At 40.2% G+C, this 16,097-nt stretch overlaps 1 protein-coding gene across 1 annotated transcript in view; it reads right to left on the bottom strand.

The window, feature by feature from the left end:
* Nucleotides 1-16,097, bottom strand: part of ADGRV1 (adhesion G protein-coupled receptor V1) — a 597,653-nt gene that overhangs the window by 517,925 nt on the left and 63,631 nt on the right. The window contains exons 7-11 of the mRNA XM_070056453.1: nt 14,357-14,919; nt 13,477-13,747; nt 12,817-13,146; nt 6,972-7,145; nt 4,476-4,699 (exon numbers count right to left, since the gene is read on the bottom strand). Coding sequence (XP_069912554.1) covers nt 4,476-4,699; nt 6,972-7,145; nt 12,817-13,146; nt 13,477-13,747; nt 14,357-14,919 — 1,562 coding nt within the window. The remainder of the gene's footprint in view (nt 1-4,475; nt 4,700-6,971; nt 7,146-12,816; nt 13,147-13,476; nt 13,748-14,356; nt 14,920-16,097) is intronic.

Below are 16,097 nucleotides of genomic sequence, written 5' to 3'. Positions count from 1 at the left end.
AGGAACTCTTTATGGCTTTCAAATTCTTCCTATTAAACTCAATTTTAACCAAGTGTATTTTTTCATTTTGTGTGGAATAAAATGAAGGACACATGAAGGAAAAAAGGGGGCGGGGAATAGAAGGGATTCGAGATACAGGACATGTTATAATAATTCCTATATACATCTCAAAAGAACGGTCAATTTTTTTATTCTGGTTTTATGCTCAGCGTGTAATTAGAATGATCAAAGGAGCTGCGTGGCTCAGGGGATTTAAGAGCCAGAAGGCTCCTAGGAATTCTCACTCCCTCACAAAGCTCTGAGCACTTCCAAATGTCACTCCCTATCGAACTAGCAAAGTACTCCACATAAAACCTCAAAACCACAAGGAAGCCACAATTAGTGTGCAGAAGTACATTGGAGGGGCAGCTCTCCTCCTGTGTAACAGAATCTGAATCAACAGCCTTCCTTAGCTTTTAGAATCCAAGGCCAAGGACCTAGCCTGTGGGTGCCACAGAACAGACAGTCCCAACAACAGCACAGCTCTTTATTACATTGTTAAAGCAGTCTCATGGTTTTGACAGAAATTTTGCCCGTATTTCATTTACATCAATGTCTTTATTAACTAAAATATCCCATGTGCACATAAGTTGCCAAGAAAACTAGATCAGAATGCAATATAAAAGTCCATCCTGAGCTTTGAAAAAATTTCTTCTACTTTCTTAGAATCTGTTATCCTTATGTAAAATAGAGTTTCTGAAAAGTTTTGTGTACAACACTGAGCTGTAACCAACAAATTGCTTAGATGCACTCAGAAAACCAATGGAAGAATTAAAATAACTGACAGCTAAGAGGCTTAATAAACATGTTGGGGCTGGCACTCTGCAGGTCACGCCACTACCTGCAGTGCCAGCATCCATGTCAGAGCCCCAGCTTGAGCCCCAGCTGTTTCACTTCTGATCCAGCTCCCTGCTGATGCACCTGGGAAATCAGAAGATGGCCAAGTCCTTGGGCCTCAGCTACCTCCAAGGGAGACCCAGTTAGAGTTCCCAGCATCTGGCTTCAGCCTGGCTTAGCCCTGGCTGTTGTGGTCACTTACAGAGCAAACCAGCAGATGCAAGATTTTCTCTCTCTGCCTTTCAAACAAATCTTTCAAAAAACTCAAACAAATGAAAGATGTTGAGTAAGAATTTCACAATACTTGTTTCTGAGGTCATGTTAAATTACCAAAAAAATTTTCAAATCTTTAAAACATATTATGCTAATCTTTAACTTTCAAAAAAATTTTATATATTTAAAAGGCTAAGAGAGAGAACGATTTTCAATCTAGTGGCTTACTCTCTAACTGCCTACAACATCAAGGACAAGCAAGAAGCTGGAAACTCAAGTCTCCCATAGAGGTAGCAAGGACCCAAGCATTTGAGCCATCACCTGCAGCCTCTAGGATGATTAGCAGGAAACGAGATCAGAAGATTAGAACAGACAGGTTCTAAACAGCGCTGATATGACATATGGGATGCAGTTATCCCGTGAGTTGGCTTAAACACCCATCCTTCATTCTCTAATTTTTTAATCAAACATTTTACATGCATTCATAATTTAAAACTCTTAGGCTCAAAAATAACTATCAGCACTCCCCCCATGAGAAAGTGAACCTTCACACAGAACATGCACAGGCAGGTGGAGAAGCACAGTCTCTCCAGATCCAAGATCATGCACAACGGCAGCCACTTGCAAAGCAAAACGCCCCATCACCAAAAGTCAAGATCTCGTTTTGTACACTTACCCGAAGTACACGACAAACCTTTCAGTTTCTACCCTGTCAATACAGAAAGAACTGTGGGGCGGGGGGAAAGGCTATGGGGGCAGCACCTGCCAACATCTCTCGCGTTAACAGGGCTGGAAACCGAGACTGGCAGGGAGAAAACAAAGCTCACAAAAATATTGGTTCTTGGTTTTGTTTTTGTTTTTTGTGCCAACAGTAGGAACAAACACTTTATGGGAACTCTGAACACTGCGTCCTTTGCTACACACAAAGGCTACCAAGGCACCCACTTCTGCATGATGATCCTGTGGCCAGCTTCATTCGAGCCAGGCTTTTCCCCGCCTCCTCCCAGGCATCGTGCCTGCCAAGCCCCGCACACTCCTGAACCGCAGCAGCTGAGCAAATTCCATTCAGCCCTGCTTATAATCACTTGGTGGTTTTAATTAGGTTTTAAAAAAATGAAAACCTCCATCCTCAGATCTCAAGCCAGTTGCTCTTTTAAGTCGGGAAAAATCATAACTCTGCAGAGAAATCTTATCATTCATGGTCTGCATAGAAATACACTTAAGAAACCATAAGGCATCATTATATCTTTTCGCTAAGACAAATGTCACTTACATCCAAACACTTCTCAAATCCATGGTTTTCATCCTCAAATAGCCTTGAAAGCACATGTCAAGTTGTACAGTCCCTAAGCTTCACTTTTAATGTCAAATACACCACTTATAAACATGGGGTTGTATATATGAAACTTTTCTGAAATAAACTGGCATACTGAAAGTGTTTGATTTTGGGAAAATGCAGTAATAGAATATTTTAACTAGCATAGGACTGAAAGAACCAAAACTGGGCATCAGGACAACTTTTTTTGAAATGCAGAGAATTTGAATTTGACATTAAGTGAAAACTACATAGCATCACAGTAAGCGCTTATTACTTTTTGTGCAATATTGCTTTGTGACACATAATCACACTTATTAGCGTTCATTCTTTCACTTAAATTTGTTTGGCATTTGAGGACAATTTTGGTATGCAATCTCAAGTCAGAAAAACTATTCTCACATTTACTTAACAAAATCAGTCTTGGAATCTTCAGGTGTGATGTCCTCACATTCTTGTTCATGCAGTTGAGCAGATAAGCGTATACACTAGTTGCTAATTGAATTAAAACATTTCAATGCACATTTCAACTAACTTGCTCTATGGGAAAAGAACCAACAATCCCTGAAATTTTGTACCTGATAATATATTTTTTGTTGCACAATATTTTTACCAATAGGAGAGATGGGGGGGAAAAAACCAAGATTTCAGAATTGTATTTCATGTCAAATGTTTACATAATATTTTCCAATCACTATCTTGAAAGACCAAAGTCAACATGAATTTGCAGAGTTTAAATCACTCATGAAATATTCAGCTCAAGCAGAAAGTATACAACAAAGTGTCTGTGGATTGCTACAGCTTTGGTTTAGTATCATTGTTAGTTTTGTTCTCCTCTAAAACTGTCCATGGATTCAACAGGTACTCAAACCTAAAGAACCAAAAGGCATATGTGAAAAATATTTTTTCCAGTTTACATGTAACTTGGATTATTTTTTCAGATGAAACACCTTTCCTTAAGACTCAACCTAAGAGTAAATCCATAAATAATTCAGATCATGTGTGTGTGTGTGTGTGTGTGTGTATGCATGTATTTTACACTTACTGTTTGGCTTTTGGATTTTGTGTTATTGGTTTTTTTTGCTGTTGTTTTACTTTTTACATATGAAAGGAAGTGAACATACGGTGATTCAGAAAGTAAACAAAATGAACAATGGAAAATATGTTCTCTATACTCTGTTTTTCTCATAAAAAACTGCATCAGACTTTTAGTATTCTTAGACAAAATATCTACAAAGTAAAACACATAAGAAGCAAATCGTAAAATACAGGAGAAAGATATTACATAAAAGTTTTTATTACTTCAGTCCTGAAAACCACAGTATGAACTGTCTTGAGTACATCTGAATTTTACTATTTCTAAACATGAATTGTGCAAAGATTTCAAACCACAGTAATTTCTCTAATCTATGTCTACTTTAATATAAAGAAACCCATAGACATTAAGCTTGGTCTTGATCTTTAAAAACTGTTAACATCAATTGAACACAATAGTTATTCATTTTTAGAAAAAGATTTTCTGAATTATTTTAAAAAACTTTATAGTATGAAGATATCAGTCTCCAAAAGTACCAACTGAGAAATGCCAAGTTTTACTGCTCAAGTGCCCCTTAAATTTGTAATTTTTGATTCTCTGGAAGATTATTTATATAATGTTTGAATTCGAAGCTAAAAAGGGAATTTCATTATACAAAAGTTAATACTCTGTTTGTTCCCTCCAAAAAGCTCTAATCCGCTCCCTGTTGAGAACAAAGCCAGCAGAACTTCATTCCTTAACCTCTCAGACTCGTCGTTGTCTAATTTTTTAATATAGCAACACACTGGCTGTGCTTCAGGTTTATCCGACACCACCCTAAATTCTTCATATAGTGCTTCGTCCTTCCCAGTGAATCGCAGGGTCCAAGTACACTGAAAAACAACATTCCTTGTCTAACCAGAGCCACCAACACCTAAGAGTTTGCAGGCCATCCTAACACTCATTTTTTTAAACCTTGTAAAAGCAACAATCAGGATTGCTTAGGAGAACTAAAACATGGAAATGTTACTAAACATAAATTAAATGGGTCATTACCTGTCAAGTGAAAGTGCTACAGTTTCATTCATTTCTGGTACGTCATCACCTTTGACAGTAATGTTGATTGTTGTGTCACTTTGGCCAGATAAAAACAAAACAGAGCCACTGAGGGGACCTATATCATCTTCAGTCACCGCTTTTGAATTAAAGCCAGAAGGCTTCAAACTCCAGTACACAGTAGCCTGGCCATCCGTTCCATCCCGATGTAAGGGAATGCACACCTTATGTAAGGAAAAACAGAACAATTTCTGCTAACTCATGTGTACACAGGTTCTATAAACTCGGCAGTTAATGTATGTACGGATGAGTAGTACTTGATGAATGTTTTCTATCGAGGGAATTATTAAATGATATAAAATACAATTGAGCAAGCCTCTTTAAACATGACAATGTTAAAATGATTTTTTTCCATTTGCTAATCAAATTTTTCTACAAAATTACTCCCACTCAAAACTGTTTAACTTGATATTTGTAACATTTTAAAAGCCAACAAATCATAAAAACAGAACAATCTTGCTGATCACAGTATATCACACTCTAAACTAAAGTTAGCTTCTGTGATTAAAACTAGATACTATACTGCTTCTTGGCCTTTTGGCTAAGATCAACTATAGTAAAATTAGATGTTATGTAAAATGCACCCTACAGTCAGAGGTGGTGAAGACAGTATTTTCCCCCAAAACAATCCAGTACAATCGATGCTCCTGTCACAAATCTGTATTACACTTGGCAAATTACTTAGCCTCTCCAATCGGTTTCTTCATCTGAAATAAAGTGAGTGATCCCCTATTTTCCAAGTTTGTGGTGAGCATAACAGAGGACTTAAATAAAGCACCTGGAAGAGTGCCCATCCCTCATATCAGCTAAGTAAGACAATAGAAGAATTCTGAAAATTCTATTCAGTAGTTTTGCTCAATTGCTAAACCCTTGGTATGTAACAAAACAATCACCATAGATCACGAAGTTGTTTCCAAGTGCTGGGGCGATGTCATGGCAAAGCAGGTTAAGCTACCACCTGCAACACCAGCATCCCATATGGGTGCCGGTTCATGTCTGGCTGCTACATTTCAGATCCAGTTTACTGGTAATGGCCTGGGAAAAGCAGATGATGGCCCAAGTATGTGGGCTCCTGCCACCCATGTGGGAGACCCAGATGAAGCTCCAGGGTTTGGCCTGGCCCAGCAGCGGCCATTGCAGCCAACTGGGGAGTGAACCAGCAGATGGCAGATCACTCTTATTCCTCCTCCTCTGTAACTCTTTCAAGGTAAGTAAATCTTTTTTTAAAGATAGCTATGCTATTCTTTCTTAAAACAGATATCCTTTTTTTAGCCCTTTAGAAAATTTGGAGAAAATAATTTTTTCTAGTTAAAAGATATTTGGACCACTCATCATTCTCTACTTTGGTTAATAATGGTCCAGAACCCAAGACAATTGAGAAAACAAAGATTCTGAGTAGTCAAAAAAGTAAAGGAGCCCTGGTCCCTAAATCACTGGAGGTTGTGTGTATCCCTCCAGCTGCTATGGGCCAAAGAGAATAAAGAGCAACTCCTCCTACCCCAACTGCTGGTTCCCAAGGGATGAAGAACGCAGGTCGGAGGACCCCAAACTTCCCCTACAAGCTTACGTCCATTAAGGGAAAAACATGAGATGGTCAATGTGTAACTTTCTAAGATAATCAATAAAAGTGGTCCACTCTTAATCTGATTTTCAGTTTTTAGGCGGAAACAGAACATTTAAGGAATCTGAAAAGATCAAAACCATCTTGGGAAACAAAGCTCCCCTGCCACATATGGAACCTGATATGCAAACAAAGGAAGCTCTTGTCACCACACTCTGCCCTGAGGCTTTGAAAAAAAAATTGCCATCATGTGTGGTCTAAAAGCCAACCGCACTTAAATCCAAGTTTGAGGGACTGGGAGAGGCGCTTAGAGATAGACTATGGCTGGCAGGAATGGTGAATCTAAGGCCAGAGCTATGGTGAGATAGATAGGAGATGGGGAAAAATTCAGCCAGCATGAGAAGGGGGAGATAACCACACCTGTGAATGCCTCACACCCCTCTGTGAAGGCAAAGACCACATATATACATTCCTAAGATTCAGTGTGAGTCAGCATTCTACAACTTTACCCCCATCATCATCTCCAGCATCAAGCACAGGATGCCAGGGTGCCACCTCAGTCCCACCCGGGGCAAGGACACTGAGTAATCAGACAGCCCCTGTGATACCTGTTGGACATTGAAAAGGCTATGTTCATCTATTACTGGGTGAAATGTCATAGCACTATATAAAGTCACATCAAAACACACTGTTGAACATCAATACTAATCTTATTCTATCAAATATGGCAAGAAAAATGGGTGAAAAAAATCACATCTCATCAATGGTGGATATTTCATGATCTGTTGGCTCTATATGTAAAGCCTATAAAAGAATACAGTCTATGAAGTTCACCCTAGATTCATTAGGCACCATCAGTCAAAGAGGCCACTCACCACTTCAGCAGAATCTTCTGGTTCATGCAGAATGACTGGGAGATTGCTAATAAAGCCTATTTCTCCATTTGCAATGGCCGGAGTGACCAGTAGAGAAATGTTTCGGATTTCCCCAAATCTAGGACTTATGGGTGGAATTGGGGGGATAATATTCACCAACACCACAGTTTCCAACTGCAACAAACAAACAATAGGAATTGATAGAATGGAAAAATCTAAAAACAAAACAAAACAACAAAAAAACCATACACACCACCAACATTGTAAGGCCTTGACAGAATGAGTTAACAAAGAAAAGTCATCAATAACTAAGAAACTTCTTCATTCGCCAGGCCATTTCTATCTCCCACAGTGGCTCCTCCTACTCTTCACTCATTATCTCCCTAATGTCTTCCCAACTGTCGTAGAATTCCATGCTGTGTCCACACACCCTCACCACCGCCTCTGCCAGCTGATGTTCCTCCCAGTTCATATGCAGTCCCTTTGACGTTAAAGCCAAACACAAGCATCAGAGACATCCATATCTTCATGCTCTCTTCACTGACCACACGTCAGCCACTCCCCTCCCTTCTCTGTCAAACTTCAGAAGACCATTCAGCATCCCGTGATAACCAAGTCTTCATGTTTAAAGAAATCCAATGTATGTGTAACAAGTAATAATCCTGTAATTAAAACAGCTACTAGGGTAATTCTCTTTCAGCTACTGGAGAGAATGTCCTCTCTCCATCTCACAACTCCAAAATGTAGCCACTGTTAATAATCAGCTAAATTTCCTTCCTCTTCCATCAAGTTCTCATGATTCTACATCTTTCTGAACTCCTACTGCTGCCCTCATTAAATTAGAGCTCAATTAGAAATTTCACATTCATCATTTTGTGTATCCCAGATCCTGCTTCCCAGTGGGCCTGTAGGATTGTTGTGGGTATGTAGCTCCTCCTCAGCATTTTCCCAGTATGACACAGAGCCTAAGTGCAGTCACTGTGTGCTATTTTTAATCCATCCTTCCAACACGAACTGAGCTCACAGAAGGCCTGACATATCATGAACTTCAATGTTAAATATCCTAACTGTTCAAAATTCAACTTCTCAATGCACATGGTGTTCACTTGAGGAATGTGTGAATAGATAATTGTTACAGGACTGCAAAAGTCATGGGGATTTTAAGTTAAAATGCAAGCTTCTATTATATATGTATAAGGCTTGATCATGTTGAAATCATCCCACCAAGTAACCATCATGGAGACTGACTTGCGATTTGATTTTCCACAAGTACAGAGGATTGGGATTGATCTCCTGTATTCTTCCATCATTGATATAAACAATATCCCTTCTTAAGAGAAAAGGTAAAAGCCTTTATAAAATGTCATATTCTGCTTTGAAAATCATATACAAGATGTGAAAATTCCATACTTGGTAGAAGAAAAATGAAATCATACTGAATCATTTTAGCAAGGATGGGTATAGACTAAACCAAGAATGCAAAACATGTGATTATGTCTACTATTTTTGGAAAGTAAATATATGAAATAAAAATACGTAGTGAAAGCCACATAACTGCTGTTCTTGTAATGAAAAGGAACTACTTATATATGTGTATATGTAGATGTGTTATCTTACAAAATGGCAAAAATAAACATACAGTAAAACCTAACTATTGCAGTCATAGACAGATATAGCTAAAACTCCTTTAAGACAATGGTCCCACAAGAACATTGTGCCAAATGACACTGCAGCCATCTCGTATGTATAGGCACATTCCACAGTGTTCAAACAATGATCAAATCTCCTACTAACACATCTCTTAGAATGTATCTCCATCACTAAGGACCCATGACTGCATCTGCCTAGTATGTAAGGGAATACATTGTTTGCAGGAAAAAATGTTTCTCAAACACATTGGTCATGAATGCACTCCCATTTTCACAGAGCCAAACTGGTAACACTGCCTAAAACAAAGGAAAAAAGTATTTTTAAAGCTTTCTGAAAAGAAATGAAGCAAATCACATTTTACTTCTATTTATCAAAAAAGCTGAAAAATTAAGTCTAAATGTGGCAATTCTGAGAAATATAAAGATACAGAAGGTTATGAAATGAAGTAATCACAAAAGAAATGCTAATTTTACATTAGCATGGCTTCTTTCCTCATCTGAAGCCATTTTTGTCTGGGTTTCTGAAGCATCTGCTCAAACCATTCCATTCATTCATAAAGAATCGCTCTTTGCTTTCAGATAGTTCACAACCGGGACAGCACATTAGTAACCCTCAGCTCCCGACGGCTGCATCTCAGACTAAGGCATTTAGCTGAGCGGGCTGCTACAGAAGGAGGAGTTCAAGTCTAACAGCCTCCTTTCTTCAGCTGCATTCAACTTTCCATGCAGACTCGGATGCCTGCTATTCTTTGGCTGCTCATCCATTATGTAGCAAACTTCACAGCCTTCTGACTGCAACCAGCCCTCCAGAGCCTACAGCTGTTGTGAAACTCACAGAATTGTGTCAGTGACTAATAATGCCCTTTATTCCCCTAAACAAGCGTTAGATGAACTGTCTACACTGTGCGGCCTTTGCTTTTCAACTGAACACAGTTTGGAATTCGTGCTGCAAATTCTAATGCAGAATCAGCAAAACTCGTATCACATCCTTCTTCAAGCTTTTTCTCATTTTTCAGGTGTCATCAAAAATAAATTGCTGTGTTCACATAGGATGAGGAAGTAAACATAGCCAGGGTATTCTCTGACCTGCAAGGTCTTACTAAGAATTTCCTTCAATAGGAAGTCCCCATAACTACTTTGATCAAAGTATAGGATGTTTTCAAGAGCTGGAAGTTCAATCTAGAGACAAGACACCACTTGGGACACCTGCGTCCCTACTGAAGTGCTTCCCATTCCAGTATCCTGTTACTGTGCACCCTTGGGAATCAGTGAGTGATAACTTAAATACTCCAGTCCCTCCACCCATGAGGGAGGCCTGTATGGAGTTCCCAGCTCTTGGCTTCAGTCTGGACCAACCACAGCTGTGTAGGCAATTGGACAATGAACCAGCAATAGGACATCTCTGGCTGGCTTTCTGTTTCTCTCATTCTGCCTTTCAAATAAATAAATTTAAATAAAATTTAGAGTTTACTGATATTAGCACAAATAAGGAGGTCCCTATCCAGTCAGAATTGGTTTTGAGGCGTCATAAGAATTAGAAAGCGAGGATGGAAACAGAAAAGTTGTCTCCAACTCCAGAATATGTCTGCATCACCAGTACAAACCCTTGTCACATGCCTGACACTAGTCCTGGGTGCCAGGATGCCCAGGCCCATGAAACCAAAGCAAGTGCCACGTCTTTGCTGCCTTGCACTCGCTTTAATACTTTGTTCTCATGAGTTGTAGCCTATGCAAGATGGTAAAGACAGGAGGAACAACCGGATATGGAGATACTAGGAACAAAAAACTCTGGATTTTTTTTTAAACAAGAATGTTCTGAATCTAGAGGACACTGAACACGTAGAAAACAAATGAATGCAATGACACAAAAAACAAAACAGGGTAAGGCATCTCCATTAAGTTCTGGAACTCCATAAATTGTATCTCAACAGGCTCCTGAAAACTTACGTTTGGGAAACGCTACCCTCAGTGCACACTGGCAATAACAGCATGCAGTTCCTTATTAATGCAGTCAACTGTAAGCAGCAAACAAGCTATGACTTTTTTCTTAATGAAGCCAGAGGGTTTACTTTTTTTTTTTTTTTTTTTTTTTTAAGATTGCAGAACACATCTCTAAGCGTGTTCAGGTGGCAGCAGTCTAGTTGGTTTCACTTCCTACACACTGGGGCCTAGAGCTGTGGGATTAGTCACTTGCACTGCTCCACTTCAGCAGTCCCGAGCCTCAGCCATCGGCTGGACAGCTCACAGGCACTTTCTACAAGCCAAAGCAACAAGAAATGGCCACGAAAACGAGTCATGCTCTGGACACTCCAGAATACAGAATCAAGAGAAATTCAAGGGTCCCCCAGGAAAAGGGTCATCCTCAGACGGATGCATCCTACCGAAATATCCCCACCAACCAGGATCTTCTGGGTAGGCCTATTACAAAGAGCTGTCCCCTACATACTAGTAAGTCACACACCCCACACGGGCTATTCACCAGGCCCGTTGGCCAGGAGTCCTCACGAGATGCATCAACAGCGCAAGCATGAGCAGGCACTCGGCTAAAACAAGAGTTTCAGGTCAGAGTCCACCCAGCAAGTGCAGGGCAAGGCACGACAAATGCTGCCAGACTCAGAGCACCAAGAAGTTCCCAGAGCAGCAGTTTCTCAGAGGTAAAGTCACACCACAGGAAAGGGTTCCTTTCTCATTTCTGACCAGCAACTTGAAGCTGAAACAGCACATCTCCCAAGTTCTGAAGAAACTGCTTTAACCTAGAAATCTGTACCAAACTATGAATGTGAGTATGGAATTTCACATTTTCAGCCACCAAAAGATTCAAAAAGTTTACCTTGTAAATATCCTCTGACCACATATATGGGGGAGACTTACTCCAGTAAGACATAATTCAAGAAGGGAAAGACCAGGGATAGAGAAAACTCAAGACTCCTAGTAAAGATCAATCACAGAACAAAATCCAAACATGAAAAACTTCAATGTAGCAGGACTTAAAGACCTTAATGGAATATTATATTTGGTATATTCTTCAGTGAATAAATGTATTGAGATACAGATTTTAACTGTCAGTCCACTAATATTACCTGGTTATGTATTAAATTTGTTTACATCACCAAAATTTGATCAGCACTTTACCGCTTTCTAATTTTCAGAATAAACCAATATCAAATACAAGGAAACATAATCATAGCACCATAAGTAACAGCAGATATTTTAAATTCGGACATTAAAATAGTCGTTCTTAGTGGAAGTGAAGACATAAAAGACAAAATTTAATGGTATGATATGAAGCCTTATTTCCTCTTAATTCGAAGTTCAAAGATTGTCTACAGTTAGTAAATATTTTTGAGTATGTTATGTAGAAGTTATATACTTTTTTCACATCGCTTTTCTTACTTTTGAAATACTTCCCCTGCAATACCCATTGTGAAAAACACCTACTCTACGAATCCCATTCCTATGTCACATTTTCCCTGATCAATTCAAGAGGAAAGTGGATCTCTCCCCCACCTTTCCCTCAAGTTTGTAAATGACTCATTACAACATCCATTCCAGTCTGACTCACATTTCATGTCTAGTGGTCTAACATCACTTGGTTAAAAGCATTAACTTTAGGCCGGCGCCGTGGCTCAATAGGCTAATCCTCCGCCTTGCGGCGCCGGCACACCAGGTTCTAGTCCCGGTTGGGGCGCCGGATTCTGTCCCGGTTGCCCCTCTTCCAGGCCAGCTCTCTGCTATGGCCAGGGAGTGCAGTGGAGGATGGCCCAGGTGCTTGGGCCCTGCACCCCATGGGAGACCAGGAAAAGCACCTGGATCCTGGCTCCTGCCATCGGATCAGCGCGGTGCGCCGGCTGCAGCGGCGGCCATTGGAGGGTGAACCAACGGCAAAAGGAAGACCTTTCTCTCTCTGTCTCTCTCTCTCACTGTCCACTCTGCCTGTCAAAAATAAAAAAAAAATAATAATAATAATAAAAAAATAATAATAATAAAAAAGCATTAACTTTAATAGAACCCCTTGTCTTATTCATCATTATATACCTTCGGACCAGAGATGGTCTCTTCAGATTTCTTAAAAAGCTTTTAATAAATGATAAAATCCAAAATATAAATGAAAGCAAAGTAACAATGCCAAAATAATTGTTAGTTCGCCATTTCATGCAGCTTCACCACAACTGAAAATATTTTAATCATTCCAGTACCTGGACAAGGAAATGGGCCCCATTTTGAAGGAAGGCATCATTTCTTATTGGTAATTTGGTAGCGATTTGGGTTTTTTGTTCTGGGAACAGGAGGCTGCTTCTCCTGGAGATATTTAAGATTCCTCCTTTTGCGCGAGAGGGGTCCAAGGCTCCAGCGGGAATGTAAAGAGCAGAATAAAGCATCCTCACATCTCCTGTCGTCCCTCCCAGTCTTGCAAAACTCAAGGATAAATGTCGTTCGCCTGGGCTGCTTTCAATCTTCTGGTTCTCCATAGGAAAAAACGTTATGAGGCCATAGACATCATCGCTATCCTGAATGTAGAACAAAAGCTGCAGAGAAAGCAATAAAATATTAAAGTGCAGAATACTCACACTGAAGATGAACCACTATTTCCTGGGGTATTCTGATTTTATTCTTCCTTTATATATGTCAAAGTTATCATTTTAAGATAAAAATGAATTAAACAGATTTTAAAACACTTAATACATCATGGTTTGGCATTTTTTTTTCCATGAGTAATATTTATCTGCAGAAAAAACAGAAGCAACCATTACCCCCCACATCAGTGTTCATCCTATCATAACAAATTCTATTGGAATGACCCAGTTCTTTCTTTAATGGTACATAAATATTCACAAGAGCAAAGCAACAAGATCTACCTCAGCTGGTTCGCTCACTTCTGCGCCTCCTTGTATTGTATGAGGCAGGATTTGAAGCAGATAAGCTTCTGCCTCTTCTGGAAGATCATCATTAATGACTGTAAGAGGAATGGATGCCAACATCTGCCCTTGTGCAAAACGGAGAACTCCAGAACTTGGGATGATGTCGGCCGTCACCGGTGAGGGATCACTGCTGTTCCGTGTCAATGCCCACTTCACAGACACGTTGCCGTGGGTGCCACCGTTTCTGACCACTGTAATCTCTTCAAACCTAGAATTTATAGGAGAAATATATTGTCATAGAATTCACTATTTCCCCTTGACAGCCTTTGAGTGCTCATGAGACACGAGCAAAAGCAACATCTTACAAAGAACATGAAGTAGACATGTGCATGTGCCAAGAAATTCCTATACTATGAATCCATTTACTCCAGCCAATCACACTTAATGTAAGAAAACGGTGAATCATGGTAAGAAAATGACATTTCTTAGTCCATCATGCTCAACGTTGTCAAAATTGAATCGTGAAAAAATCATTGAAACAATTGTTGTGAGGCAGGGGCACAGTGGCTTAATCTGCCGGCTATGATGCTGGCATCCAATAGGCACCCATTTGAGTCATGGTTGCTGCAGTTCTGTTCCGCCTCCCTGCTAAAGTCCTGGAGAAAGCAGTGAAAGATTGCCCTTGCTACCCATGTGGGGGACCTGGAAGAAGCTCCTGCCTTTGGTTTGGTCTGGCCCAGCCCTGGCCACTGGGACCATCTGGGGAGTGAACAAGCAGATGGAAGCTCTGTGTGTCTCTCCTCTCTCTATAACCAATTTTCAGATAAATAAGTCTTTTTGAAAATAATTTTAGCAACAGGTTTAAAACAATTCATACCTTGATGTATCTTCATCAATAATGACAGGCCTTTCATACAAGTTACTGTTGAATGAGAGAACGCCATAGGGTTTGTCATTTGCCTTGATGGTGACTTGCACAACAGAAGGTCCTAACAGCACTGCATCCCCCTGTAAGGTATCCTTCAGTAACATAATGTGAAATGATTCTGCAATCTCCGGTATGGTGTCATCGACTATTTGGAATTCCAGGTGCGATTCATGAATAAAAGATGGGAAAACAACGGTTGTGTCTGGCTGCAGATCGATGAAGTCTAAATGCTGCTGGGCATGAGCTGTTGAATTCCCAGTTACGATCGTGTAACGGATGGAAACTTCATCATCATCAGAGCCAATCAGGTTTCCACCGTTGTCCTTCCCACGAGCCACTGGGATGAGGAGAACCTGGTCTTCCTCAGGTACCAAATAAACGCTCTGCAGGAACCTCACAGGGCTGTCATTTTTCTGAATGACGATCTCAACGGAATTCCTAGAGGTGTTGGTCTCAGCTCCTCCTTCCACACTTTTCAGTTGAATCAGAAACACTTCATCATTTTCTGGTACCTGTCAAAATAACACAAGCAGTGGCAAAACACCTGCGAAGAACCCGGAGTGTAAGAAACTAATGTTTCTACATGATCCATAGATATAATATGGCAGGAACCAACAGGCATGCTAGAGTTCCATTTACTAAATTTTCCAGATTTGGGGGCTGGCACTGTGGCGTAGTAGGTTGATCCTCTACCCACTATTCCATATAGGCACTGGTTCATGTCCTGGCTGCTTCTCTTCCAATCCAGCTCTCTAAAGGCCTGGGAAAGCTGTATAATTTCAGGCATTCCATATAGGCACCAGTTCATGTCCTGTCTTTCTCTTCCAATTCAGCTCTCTAAATGCCTGGGAAAGCAGTATAATTGGCCCAAGTCCTAGAGCCCCTGCACCCATGTGGGAGATCCAGAAGAAACCCCTGGCTTCAGATCAGCCCAGCTCCAGTCATTGAGGCCATTTTAGGAGAGAACCAACAGACAGAAGACTTTTCTGTCTCTCCTTCTGTGACTCTAACTCTCAAATTTAAAAATGTATTTCCAGACATAATAGTGTGTTGGAGAAAGAGAAAAAAATATTAACAAAGAAAATATATGGGCAGGTAATAAGGTATGAGGTCTTTCAACTTTGATCAATTTTTAGATAACTATAAAGATTACATAGTAATATGGAAATAAATTTATTAGTTTTATCACTTAGGTCACAAGCATCATTCACAGTGTAATAATATCTAAGAATCTGGCAAAGTATAATACACATCATGAAAACTGCTTACTTTCAAGCATGCAACTCACCCTTTTCCATAAATAGTCTCTAAGGAGTTAAACACGTAAGTTACTTCATTTCCTGCAATACACACCCACCTCTTTGGAGAATGAGCTGTGGGAGTCACTGCTAGACAAAATTGTGACACTGATGAAGTAAAACTTTTGTAACTACACAGAAATCCTGGGGTTAATCTCCATTTTGAGAGCCAGCATTGTGGCATAGTGAGTTAAGCCACTTCTGATCCAGCTCCCTGCTAATGCGCCTAGGAAAACAGTGGAAGATGGCCCAAGTCCTATTCAAGTGGGAGACCTGGAAGAAATGAAGCTCGTGGCTCCTGGCTTCAAACCGGCCCAGCTCCAGCTGTTGTGGCCATTTGGGGAGTGATTCAGCAAATCGAAGATCTGTCTCTCCATCTCTATCTCTGTAAA

Source organism: Oryctolagus cuniculus, chromosome 14 (assembly GCF_964237555.1).
Source record: "Oryctolagus cuniculus chromosome 14, mOryCun1.1, whole genome shotgun sequence".
Taxonomy (NCBI): Eukaryota; Metazoa; Chordata; class Mammalia; order Lagomorpha; family Leporidae; genus Oryctolagus; species Oryctolagus cuniculus.
The sequence above is the reverse complement of the archived record's forward strand: the minus strand, read 5'-3'. Positions and strand labels throughout refer to the sequence as shown.